The sequence below is a fragment of the Xyrauchen texanus genome, chromosome 30 (genome assembly GCF_025860055.1).
Source record: "Xyrauchen texanus isolate HMW12.3.18 chromosome 30, RBS_HiC_50CHRs, whole genome shotgun sequence".
In the NCBI taxonomy this organism is placed as follows: Eukaryota; Metazoa; Chordata; class Actinopteri; order Cypriniformes; family Catostomidae; genus Xyrauchen; species Xyrauchen texanus.
This window is the reverse complement of record NC_068305.1, coordinates 29,115,662-29,129,438: the sequence shown is the minus strand read 5'-3', so window position 1 is coordinate 29,129,438 and position 13,777 is coordinate 29,115,662. Positions and strand designations below refer to the sequence as shown.

Here is a 13,777-nt window from a genome sequence, read left to right as displayed (position 1 = left end):
AGTTTTTGCACATAGGTGCCATTGTTGCTGGTGATGTCAGGCCATCAAGCCCTCTCTCAGCCTATTGCGGACAGACTGAGCACAGATGGAGGGATCGTGTATTCCTGGTGTAACTCAGGCAGTTGTTGTTGCCATCCTGTACCTGTCCCACTGGTGTGATATTCGGATGTACCGATCCTGTGCAGGTGTTGTTAAACTTGGTCTGCGACTGCAAGGATGATCAGCTGTCCTCCTGTCTCCTTGTAGTGCTGTCTTTGGCGTCTCAAATTACAGACATTGCAATTTATTGCCCTGGGCACAGCTGCAGTCCTCATACCTCCATGCAGCATGCCTAACGCACATTAATGCAGATGAGCAGGGACCCTGGGCATCTTTCTTTTGGTGTTTTGCAGAGTCAGTAGAAAGGTCTCTTAGTGTCCTAAGTTTTTATAACTGTGAACTTATTTGCCTACCCTCTGTAAGCTGTTAGTGTCTTAACAACCGTTCCACAGGTGCATGTTCATTAATTGTTTGTGGCTCATTGATCAAGCATGAAAACATTGTTTAATCCCTTTACAATAAAGATCTGTAAAGTTATTTTATTAATACAGTGTCTTGTAAAGGGACATTTATTTTTTGCTGAGTTTATAGCTCATGAAATTAACTTTTGAAAAGATTGGAACATTTGCCTCCAGGTTATCTGCCTTCTCAACAAGTCCATTAGTGACTTGTTAGGTGTTATGACTAATGAACTAGTCGGCCGTTAGTCTTGCACCAACTGATCCATCCCAATCAAGTATTGGTGTGCTTTTGAGTTTTAGGACTGCTATTAGTGCCATTAGTTCACAATGGAGGAAATGTGGTTTCATTTTGAAAATCAGTTTAGCTTTAATTATCATGAGTAAATAATCTCAAGTGGCAGACAGCTTTACATAGCTTCCATATTATCACATTAATGATTTGTTATAATTAATTTCAGAGGCACTTTTAACAGACATCATAAAATAGACCTTAGTTTAGCTGTTATTTCCATTTGAAGTCACAGTCGAGTAATGAGAAATGAGATTTTGCAGATTGGAGAGTTTATACTGTGAATGTTGTTGCTGTGTCGAATATGAAGACATCCTAAGGGATTTGGAACTGATCCAACTCGTTGATGACATGCTCCCTAAAAGTGCACTGTCTCCTTTGACGCCCTCAGAACTCAGACATGAAAGACTGATGTAATTGCTCACTCTAAATATACACATGAAAAATATCAAAACAGAGGAAACCGGCAATAGCTTCTACACCTACGTACACACTTTAGTACTCTCTGCTTTCTCTTTCTAACATAAATTCTGTCGGGAAAAACACAGTGAGGAAAGATTCAGTGAGAATGTGGTTAAAGGATTAGTTTGCTTAAAATGTTTAGGTCTGTCATCATTTGCTTACCCTCAAGTCAATCCAAATGAATTTCTTTCTTACAAGGGAACACAAATGGTGAAATAATTGGTATTTTATTTTTCCTGCATTGTCAATGATTGTGAACTGAGGCTTTCATGTTTCAAAAAGGATGCAAAAGCACCATAAAAATATTGTAAAATTTGTCCAGTCGACACTGTATTCCAAGTCTTCTGAAGCCATTCAACAGACCAAAATTTAAGCTGTTATTCACTGATCATCTTCAAATCCAGTGAGTGAGCTGTGAACTGCTGTGACTTGAACAAAGTCAGGTAGAATCAGATCAGTCCATCTGGTGAACACATTGTGTAAACTGGATAAACCGATACAATAAAAGGTCTGATTAAAACGAACGATTCATTCACAAATCAGACATCACTCTGTAACAAGGTTCTTACGATGCACAAGTAAGAGGTGGGAACCAGCAGAATAGTCAACATAACTTTAATGACAAAGAAACTGAAACAACATAAAACACACACACACACACACACACACACACACACACACACACAAACAGCTGCCATGTCTCTCTCTCTCTCTCTCGAACTGGCACCACCAGCTCATCTTTATCCCCCTTCCAGCTGATTAGGAAAATTCAGTGCTTGGCCACACCCTCCTCCTCGTCACACTCATTCTCTCAGGAATGCTTTAAATAGAGCTAGGATAGGTATCAATATTTCCATGTATAACTTGCATTTTGGTCTGTTTCTCCCTCAAAGTTATTGAATGACTTTGAATATAGTGCACAAGACACATGGCGCTTTTGTGTTCTTTTTTAAGCTTGAAAGCCTTAGTCTCGTTTCATTGTAAATGCATGGAAGAAATGACAAGTACAATTCTTTAGAATTGTACTTTTTTTAATGTTTCATGAAAAAAAGAAAGTCGTACAGTTTGGAACGACATGAAAGTCAGTAAATAATGACAGGAATTTTCTTTTCGGGAAACTATTTATATCCCTTGAGGTTTTGAACACTGTACACACACGTGTGTGTGTGTGTGTGTGTGTGTGTGTGTATGGGAGGACACAGATTTAATGTACAGGTCTGTGTGTTAAGAGAGAGAGACACAAAGAAAGGACATTTGCAACCCCCCATGTTCCAGTAATGGGGGTGACAGAATGGATTTAGTGTATTGGATTCAGTCACCCTCCTTCCGCCCATTCTCTGTAATGGAGGTCAGCTTTCTCTGCAGTGAACATCCATCACAGCTCAGCAGCTGGAGGCCAGTTTCCTTTCTCCCCAGTCCACGAGCGCTAACAGTGCTGCTGCAGGATTCTCGCCTAACCAGTGGTCTCTCGCCATCTGCTGTCTCTGCTGGAAAGAAACACAGCCAAATTAAGTTTTCTTTAGCTTTTTTGTCTGTCGATTCGAAAGATGTGTTTATTTTTTAAAGTAGACCTTTATATCGACCAGGCAGATATTTGTTTTTTTGACAAACAAATTTGTATGTGTAATGCATGCACTTCTTAATCTCCTTGGAAATAGACTGTTTGTAATGAGCAGGTTGACTCCATTTTAAAACATCTCAGTGGCTTGACTTTTTAGAACAGATTCCTTCCAGCATCAATCTGATGTTTACTTCATGATGAATATGGTCTTCATTTATTGAAATATTCTGAAGGTTTAACTCTCCCAATCCTCAGTGCACTGAATGAAATACATCCTTAGATTGATTTTAGGCCTCATGTAAGGATCCCTTGAGATGGACTGTGTGTGAAGTTCTCAGAGTGTATGTCCTTATTAGTTTTAGATAAATCTGAAAGTCATATGTGCATGATAATGATCTTGCTTTTTCTGTCAAATCTTTCTGTGAGTGGTCTCAATTGGGAAGGAGTTTTTGTAAGTGTTTGAAAATAATTGTTTGTCTGTTCAGTAAGAAATTAAGTTTACAGTATATTTGTACTACAGTATGTGCATGTTGTTGTTTTTTTAATCATTAGTGGGGCTTGCTAAGGTAAATGTCACTTGCTCATACGTACTTGGGGTATGGGATGTGAACAAACCCTTAACCAAAAATATCAACCTTAATGCATGTCTTGTCCTGCACAAATAGCGCTACAAACATGAATGATGCCTTAAATTCATCAGCTTATTCAGTGAGGTGTGATTTTAAGTGTCTAAGCAATCAGACTTATAATGTTCGCCTAGTGGACAATAAAACAGGACAAAATCCAATAGAAATACATTGTAGGTGGGACCTGAGCCATATTTAGGAATGATAATATATGGGGAGGGAGGTCTTTTGACTCGAGCCAGTACTCAACCACCCAGTACCACATTGCTAGCAACTACCTAGCAATGCCATAGAAACCACGAAGAATACCCTGACAACCACCCACAACACCTTATCATTGTGTTGGCAAGTTTTGCCAGGACAAGCACCACTTGCTTGTTTATTTCTTTTTTCAGAAACGTCTTTTTTATTCTTGTTACTGTTTTTTATTGTCTGTTTGGTTCTGCTCTCAGCCTTCAACATGGTTGACCGGACATATTTCATCCAGTTGTTAAATTTTAAATTTTTTTCAGGCTGTTGTTTGCCCCATTTTCACCTCCAAATATGTGCATTTTTTTCCTCATCCATTTCCAGAGTGCGTTCAGCCGCTCTAACAGAGGCTTGTCAGCTGGAGAAGGAGTATAGTAGAGGCAGATACATTAGTTTGTTTGACTGGGACAACTTTGGAATTACTCTATAGGTTATTTAATTCACCATTTTTGTTTGATAATTCTCTTGTGCCATTTTGAACTATTGCGTTTTAATGTTAGAATTGCTGTCTCCAGCTTTTTCCTAAACTAGCTTTTTTTAATCACTTATATGTTTTAGTGGTTTGTGGAAAGACTCAAATGGTGCTTCTCATTTCTGAAATTTGCATCCTCGTTTCCTTTCCTTACTTCCTTTCCTCATTTCCTTGCTCCACCCTCTTAGGAAGCAAGGAAAGGAAGCAAGGAAAGGAAACGAGGACAGAGGAATCAAAGCAAGACAGATTTGTAAAATGAAATGTCCTGCTCAATCAAGCGTGTCTTCAGAGCGTGTTTTTGCGCTGCTGCAGTACCTCGCCGTGCTTGCTTGTTATTGAAAATGTATTTATTAATATATTCATAATAAATCCAAATTATTCAATATGCACTGTTGAAGTATGTCATAATTATGGTTTATTTAAACTGTGTAGGTAAAAATAGCATTAAAACGGTTGTGTCAGATGTGGAGGGGGAGGAGAATTTATGCGGGTGTCAGGTTTCAAAGTCTTCAGCAGGTTTCCTCGCTCAAGTGTCCTAGGTAAGCTTCCTCTGTCCTCATCTCCTCATGGAGCATTTAGAGACTTGATACATCCTTATTGCAAATGATTTATATGATTGCAGACTTTGATCAGTTTCCGGGTCACAGACTCTAGTACGGAGGAGTGTGGAAACGAGGATGCACAATTTAGGAAATGAGAAGCACCCCAAGAATTGTGATGCATTTTTGTATAAATATTTTTTTAACATTTAAATCCTTTCTTTCTTTCTTTCTTTCTTTCTTTCTTTCTTTCTTTCTTTCTTTCTTTCTTTCTTTCTTTCTTTCTTTCTTTCTTTCTTTCTTTCTTTCTTTCTTTCTTTCTTTCTTTCTTTCTTTCTAGTTTGGATAAGAAGGGTAATTTGTTGTTGATTCCTTGGGAGGAGAGCCGACACAGAGATCTGGACTGGTGTGAGGTTCCTGAGTGCAGGTAAGAGCGCATTTGGTACTTGTGGTGTTTGAATAGCTAATAATGTTTTTTTAAAAACAATGTTTTTTTTTTTAATTTTAAAGATTTTTTTGCCTTAATTTAGAGGGGTAGTGGAGCCTAACCCTGTGGATGACTGTAATTTCCTGTATGAAGAACAGCCAGATTTGGAGAGATTTTGTATGGCTAAACCCTCCATCACATTGCTGACTGAGTGGTACCTGACCAGGGCACAGGACATAGAAAGCAATTCCCACCAGGTACACAAGAACATATGCTGACAGAACCTGACACTCAAACATGTATCAAAGCATATAGTTTTCTTTTTTTTTTTTTACTCTTTCACATGGATGACACCTTACCCAAGAAAAAAAACAAACAACTCCCTCAGATACACACAGACCCACCTCTGACTCACACTGCCTTCTTCCAGAGTGACAGTTCCTGTTGTCCCAGAGGGCTGTTAGTGTTTTGAGATCAAATGCTCAGTCAGATAACACTGTATCTGTCTACTGTGGGCACTCTTAATGGAGAGATATATGAACCATTATGAGACCAGACTGCACTTCAGAGCTGCTGCTTCTCTCTCTCTCTCTCTCTCTCTCTCTCTCTCTCTCTCTCTCTCTCTCTCTCACACAAACACACACTCACACACATGCACATTTTCCCTCTATGCATTTCAAATTGGTAACACTTATCTTTTTCAATAATTTCTAAAGGTACATATCATATAAAATGTATAGATGAATGTGTATATACTCTAATTTACACAATGCAAATCTTCCTGCCCTGTCCGAAATCATTTACTTTTAGATTAGACTTTTAGATCTGATCACCATTAGACAGGCTAGACACCATTTACACCTGGTTGTAATATGCATCTTTCTTTTGAACACTTCTGATTTTTTCAGGTGTCTGATTCCATGACAAAATACAACAAACGTTATGGCATTGTCAAAGTGCATAATAATACATTGAAATGAAGTAAATTTGTATTAACTTCGCTTCAAATGTGTGCTTCAGATCTCTGTTCCTGCATGTTAATATCAAGCACACAAGAAGTTCTGTAAAGTCTTGTGCACATTCATATGTATGCACAATTTTATTTTGTTTAGTTTTTTCTGATCGAGGTGATTATTTCCTTTTAAAGCTGCATGAAGCCAGCAAAGTAAAAAAATCTTGTTTTAGTGCAATGGTTGATTGATAGGAGAGTAGGCAGCAGTTCACTTCTGCTCAAACGCATAACACTATGAGCCAATGTGGTCACATGCTTTTTTTGTTCGCATGCAGCCTACTCCAGATGTGATTTATGTGGTCTGATCTCAAAAACTTTTGGACCCTTACACATTTCTTTAGCGTTGTCCAGTTTCAAATGGATCATCAAAAAATATATTAATACCAGGTGTAAACGGGGCCTTAGAAATGGACAGTGATTATGTCATAACAAAGAGCACATTAAAATATTACCCTCAAGATTTACAGACCAATGCATAACTTGGCTGGGGTGTTCTTACTAATTTCGTATGCAAAGAGTTTAGGCAATCATAACAGAGGTGATTTTCATGTCCTCATACATTTATACTGTAAATCTTAAAGGTACAGAAGCAAAAACATTTGTTTTTCATTTTAAAGGGTCAGTGAGAGAGTGGAAAAAGCTCATGTAAAAATAAATTGTGAGATGTTTTTGCTTAAAGAAACCTTGACTGACATACCACAGTATGTGGAAATCAAGAGGGTATTTTTTGTCCTTTTCAGAAATGTAAAAAATGGCACTTTTTTTCCCCACACAGTTATAGGCACAGCCTGTTTCAGAAGCTCTTAACACTCTGTCATATAGAGGTTACAGGAAAGAGAGAGGGCTGGTCTGATATTGCATGACATGTGAAGTGAGGGATGGAGGGCGGGCGGGTGGCCAGCATCTAAGAGCAGAGTGAAAGTAAAAAAAAAAAAAGAAGTCCGATGTAATAAAAGGGTGTGAGATCTTTTCATCCAAAGGCTGCCTGCAAGTTTGGTCCTCAGAGAATGGGTAGAATGGGAAAGAACAATGCAGAAATGTTTGTGTGTGTATAGATCAATACTTCCATTCAATTCCCCTCTAACTATTAAAGCAATGTTTGTGTATACAAATGTATACTGTTTGAATCATCTGTTTTTGCAAGGCAAATACATGTACTGGTTTTGTTCTTCATTTCTTCTCTGCGGAACTCCTCTTTAGAACACAGTGTTAAACAGTACTGCTTGTAATAGGAGTGTTGTATTTTGTTGTGTGAAGGCAGCATGCTCCGGAGGTGTTTGGCTCTTGTTAACTCTAATGTCAAAGGTTTCGGTTTTTGCCAGTTGGGAAAACAGCAGCAATCATTTCTTTCACGCAGGCATCCACAATTGATTGGCTCCATGCACTGACTGTCAACTGGTAGAGGGATACCAATAGTCAGCTCCTGATGTGAACTGTATTGATGGGTTGCTGAGGCGGATGGGATTTTATTGACTGGTTCTACTTTTTACATGTCTGCTATAGGAGATTTTTACTGATAACTTTCTTAGGTTTTTATTTTCTGTCTTATGTGTTTTTGCATCTCTATAGATTTGGTCTGACAGTTGTCATTGATTCAGATTTTCACGAACGATTTTACACACTTGTTTAAATGTAACATTTAAAAAACATTACCTTGACGTAAATAAGTGCGCAATACCCGCTCACTCTTGACTGTGCCTAAGCACACATTTACTGGTGTGTATGAAATCCTGACTCCAACTGGCCAAGTATTGAACTCAACAGAATGATTATAAACTCTGCTTTCTATTTATTAAAACACATTTAGAATACAAAAGTATTGGGTCAAGCACTCAAATTAGAAGTGAATTATCCAGCCGGTATTAGACTATATATTATTTTCATAACTAATTGATAATACATAAAAATACAATTTGTAAAAAGGAAATATAGGTAATGGATTTGTTACTTTTGGTTGACAAGGATTTCTTGGCTTGTGATATTTTCAATTCCCAAAAGCTATATGCTTGGAATAGTGTTCTATTAGAGTCAAATACAAGATTGGAAAAAAATATGACTGTGATGCGCACTTGACTTTGATGTGGGATGGCCTGGTAAAACAGATTACACTTTCAGTAGTCGAACGGACCATTGCAAAGACTGGTGTTCAGCTGTCTGGATAGTTCTCAATAGTGATGATGAAGAATGGACGAAGCAAGGATTAGGGATTTGTCATCATCTCCTCCCTTGAAGATGAATGGCCAATCTGTGGAAAAAAGGAGGTACTTCTGTACCGGAAGGTTGAGAAAAACAGCCTCTAAGAAACCTAGAGGATAGGGCTGACATGACATCATAATCAAAGAGATTCAGGTGGAGAGCCCCCCGAACCTGTGACTCGACCTCCCTGGAAGGCACAACAGCCATCTTACTGGTCAGAATCATATTTTTAGAGTGGTCAGGACAACTGGGCCCATCAAACAGGTGGGAAAGCATGTCAGGCTTGACGTTCTTCAACCCTGGGTGGTAGGAGATAGTGAAATGAAACCACCTGAAGAAGGCTCACCGGGCTTGCTGGGAATTCAGCCGTTTGGCAGAACTAATATACTCTACATTTTATTGATCTGTCCAGACCACAAAGGGCACTCCCGAGCCCTCAAACCAGTGGCACCACTCCTCCAAGGCTAACCTCACCACCAGCAGCCGTTTGTCATAGTTCTGTTCCACTGGACTAAGACAACGGTAGTAAAAAGAAGAGGGGTGTATCCTCCCATCCTTGTCGGAGTGCTGAGAGGTGAACCGCTTTGGCGCCCACCTCTGACGCTTCCACCTCCACCACGAAATTACACCTGGGATACGGGAACTCAAGAATGGGAGCAGTAGTGAAACGGCCCATAAGAGCATCAAATGCAGACTGAGCTTGGACAAACCACATAAAATCATGTTTGGTGGATGTGAAATCAGTTAGATGTGCAGCAAGATGACTAGTTTTTATTAAATCTGTAGAAATTGGAAAACCCCAGAAACTTCTGCAAAGCCTTGCAAGAATATGGGGTTGGACGATTGGAGACGGTTCTCACCTTGGATCTACCTGCATTCCCTCAGCTGAGATGATGGATCTGACTTGGCATGAAAGGCAAAATACTCCATCTTGATAAAGTGCCAGTTCTCCAGCAACTTCTGCAACACTCACATGATATGCTGGACGTGTTCCTGAAGGGACTTAGAGAAAAGCAGAATATCATCCAGGTACACGAACATGAAAAATTTGACCATGTCCCAAAGCATGTCATTGACAAGTGCCTGGAAGACAGCTGGGGCATTGGACAATCCAAAAGGCATTACGAAGTACTCAAAATGCCCTGTCAGGGTGTTGAACACAGTCTCCCACTCCAACAAAGTGGTAGGCCTTGCGGAGGTCCAAATTTGAAAAGACGTTCACACCTTGCAGCAACTCAAAGATCTACTGAATACCCTCGGGATCTACTGAATACCGCTCTGGTGTCATGGTATACTGAAGGGACCCCAGTTAGATCGACCGGCTCCACCTGCAAGACAGAAGGAGAAACATCAGTAGACAAGGTAGACCCCAGACAATGTACATGGCAAAAAGAGCTCCAAGACAGAACAGTATCGCCCGCCCAGCCAATGTGTGGATTGTGTTTTTCCATTAAAGGGTGACCCAACACTACAGGAGCAAAAGTAGTTGGTAAAATATATTCTCCTCCTCATGGTTCCCTGACACTCTGAGGCACACTGCAACCATAATATGGAAAATCTTGGCCAAAGGGGACCAGCTCAGAGCGATGGAGGATAACGGTAGCTCCAAGGGAAGAACTGGAATGCCACACTTGGCAGCCATGTCTTGATCCAGAAATTTGCCCTCCGACCCATAATCCACCAGGGCTGAGACACTGTGGGTTGCTTCACCCCACTGCAGGGCAGCCAGGAGGTTTTTGAGTGCAGTGTGCATGCGGCATTCTTCAAGGGGGTAACGCTCATCAGTATGCCCCACTCTACTGATGAGCATTGGTTTTTACCAGGCACGACACGTAGAAATGTTCCTGTCTTCCACAGGATGGATTCAGGAGAGTTGTCCTACATGGATTCAGGAGAATCAGGCCTTGGTGAAGGAGAAATAGGCCCAGGAGAAACCTTCCTAGGTGGACAATGCTGGTGGAAGTGCTGGCGAATGGCTAGCCGGTTGTCCACCCTAATGGCTAAGGCAATGAAGTCATCAATTCTTGCTGGGAGATCCAAGGTGTAGATCTGAACTTTGATCTTGTTAGCAAGTCCATACAGGAACTGGTCCCACAGTGCCCCCTCTTTCCAATCACAGGAAGCAGAAAGATTCCAGAACTCAATGGTATAATCAGACAGTGAGCGCTCCCCCCTGCCGGAAATCCACGAGAAACCCTGCTGCCTCCCATCCAGACACAGACCGATCAAACACCTTGAACTCTGAGGAGAAATCACTAAATGAAGAACAGTGTAGGTGTTGGGTGTCCCACATGACGGTCGCCCACTGTCAGGCCCAGTGAGCAAGGTAGTTACATATGCAACCTTGGGACATTCTGTAGGGAAGGCAGATGGCTGTAGGGAAATCACCAGAGAGTACTGGGGCCGAAAGGCTCGGCATGACATGGGATCCCTGGAATAGGTAGCAGGGGCTCTGAGGGTGCCATACTGGGTTGAGGGGCAGGAGGAGCCTCAGTCAATAGGGAATCTTCAGACTCTGATTTGAAGCCATTGGAGTTGGGCTGAGATCTTGGAAATCTGCGCCACCATAGCCTCCATTGCCTGATTGGAAGCAGCGAGCTGATTGGCATGTCGACCTAGAAGGACAGCTTACCTGATTGAGGGCTGTTAGAATATAGGATCCATCTTGGCCAGATTGCTCTGTCAGGCAGGAAAGAAGATCTGATTGGCAGATGATCAGTTGCACAGGTAAGCTTTATTAACACACTAGAGTAATGCAGTGAGGGAGAAAATAAATCCAGGACAGGGCAATGGTCTAAGGTGAGAGAAGAGGTGTGGAGCGAGAGGATCTTAGAGAGAGTGAAGGCCTACACCCGGCCGAGTGGAGGGCGGGAAGGAATTCTGCCCGGAACTGAACAGAATGGAATCCATGGAGGACCAGGCAGTGGGGTGGAAAGACAGGGATCCACCAGTGAAGAGCTCTGAGGCAGCCTGGGCAGGGAGTCTGGAGCAGAACACTAGCAGTGTCTGGGTAGAGGCCGACAGACAGACCGGAAAAAACGTGAATGTTAACAAAAACTTTGTTTTTAGGTGCATAGACTCCCATACACCATTGCTAATTTAAACACTCAATAAACTTTTGTAAAAATGTTATACATATATGAATACAGTACATTTCCAGGAGGAAATCTGATACCACAAAAAAAAAAACTGCTGTTTTATTGAATGTGTATTTTGAGCAGGGCTTTCTTGTCCAGCGTTCCATCTTCTGTTTCTCAGAGGCTCCTTTCTTATGCACCTCTGAAGCTTATTTATTTATTTTGCTTTGTCTGCTTTCAACAGGTTGATTGTTCCCTGTCTCTGGTGCGTCTGGGAAAAGAGCAAAACATTCCTGGGCTAGAGGTGCTGTGTGATGACCTAGTTACCATGGAGACACTGGTGTATGAGACATCATGTGACCTGAGTCTCACACTTAAAGATCTACAGCAGCTCAGGGACATTGACAAGCTCCGCCTTCTCATGAAAAATGTATGTTCTGAGGCTGCTGTCTCCTTGACTGTCTGCAGTCTCCTTCAAACACTTGTATTATCATGTTCACATTTATCATTACAGTCAATGCATAGTGCAGACATAGTACAGCGTTTTATCGTTCTTGTCTGTAGAGTCACTTAGTGCTCTGTAAACATCTCATATAGTTTTAATTAACTCTGTTGCTCTAAACAGCCAAAGATAGAGTATATTCAGTCAGATATTTAAATGCAAGTGCACTAGTATACAGTAAATGTTAGATCTGTGAATGTGTGTGTTGTTTTTAACAGGGGTGGTCTTAAGACTGCAGTGAGCACATCCAGCGGGGCTGTTCCGATTGAATGCTTTCATTAAATATTATTTAATACTCATTTGCTCATTTAAGAGAATACACTGTGAGTGGGTGAATTGCTATCTTAGCATCTGTTTACCAGTAAAGCTTAAGACTATTTTAAGACCCTGTTTAAACCTAGTATGAATGTCCCTCAGGGGTGATCACAAGTGGTCAGGCGAGACACTTCGTCATTTACACCTGGTAGTAATGTGTTTCAAATGCAAGTCTTGTGCAAGTATAATGTGTTCTGAGATGTATCATGAAAGTTTAATATTTTCAGTGTGGTCACTTCGTATTAGAAATGCAATGTCACATGTATTTCTGACTTACCTACAAAAAGGATTTGTGTGATTGGATCTCAAATTTTTTTTTTAAACCTGTTTGCACCTGTATTAAGCAATGTGTGTTATGTTTACACCAGGTTTAAACAATATTTGAAACAGCTATTACACTTTCCTATGTAAAATATTTCAGGTGAACTGTACACTGTGTCATTTACCACCCATTTTAGCCATTATGGATTTCTCTGTGTTTTAGTCTAGTGAGAGTCGATATGTGAGGAATCTACTCCAGTGGATGCTCCCATTTCTGCATCGCTGTGAGAGACAGAAAGGGGGCTCTGCCTCTTGCCTGCTCCGAGAGTACCTGGTCACCCTCGCCAAAGAGGATCTCATGCTCCCCCTCAAAGTCTTCCAGCACTCCAAGCCAGATGTAAGCAAAACCACACAAACAAGTTTATTTTGGGGACATAAATGAGAATGTATATATACTACTAACACTAGCCCTACCCGAAATGAAAACATTTTGTATAATTAGAATTAAAATATATTATGAATATATATATAAAATGCTCTCACTTTCAAGCTTAACATGGGTAAATATTTGTATGAACATAAAAAGATTCAACAACGAAGGCATAAACTGAACAATTTCATAGACATGTGACTAACAGAAATTGAATAATGTGTCCCTGAAAAAAGGGGTGGTAAATATGAGTAACAACAAACAAAAGTAACAGTCAGTATCTGGTTGGCAACCAGCTGTATTAAGTACTGCAGTTAATCTCCTCCTCATGGACTGCACCAGATTTGCTAGTTCTTGATGTGAGATGTTACCCCACTCTTCCACCAAGGCACTTGCAAGTTCACGGACATTTCTGGGGGGAATGGCCCTTGCCCTCACCCTCTGATCCAACATGTCCCAGTCATGCTCAATGGTATTGAGATCCGGGCTCTTTGTTGTCCATGGCAGAACACTGACATTCCTGTCTTGCATGAAATCATGCACAGAACGAGCAGTATGGCTGGTGGCATTTTCATGCTGGAGGGTCATGTCAGGGTGAGCCTGCAGGAAGGGTACCACATGAGGGAGGAGGATGTCTACCCTGAAACGCACAGCATTGCGATTTCCTGCAATGATAACAAGCTCAGTCCGATTATGCTGTGACACACTGCCCCAGACCACGATGGACCCACCATCTCCAAATCGATGCCGCTCCAAAGTACAGGCCTTGGTGTAATGCTTATCTTTCGACGATAAATACAAGTCGACGACCTTCACCCCTGGTTAGACAAAACCGTGACTCGTCAGTGAAGAGCACTTT

General features: G+C 41.0%; 1 protein-coding gene across 1 annotated transcript in view; it reads left to right on the top strand.

Annotated features, from left to right (window-relative positions):
• The window catches only part of LOC127623850 (NBAS subunit of NRZ tethering complex), a 218,060-nt gene that overhangs the window by 45,714 nt on the left and 158,569 nt on the right, over positions 1–13,777 (top strand). The window contains exons 22-25 of the mRNA XM_052098413.1: positions 5,039–5,125; positions 5,229–5,382; positions 11,655–11,840; positions 12,712–12,885. Coding sequence (XP_051954373.1) covers positions 5,039–5,125; positions 5,229–5,382; positions 11,655–11,840; positions 12,712–12,885 — 601 coding nt within the window. The remainder of the gene's footprint in view (positions 1–5,038; positions 5,126–5,228; positions 5,383–11,654; positions 11,841–12,711; positions 12,886–13,777) is intronic.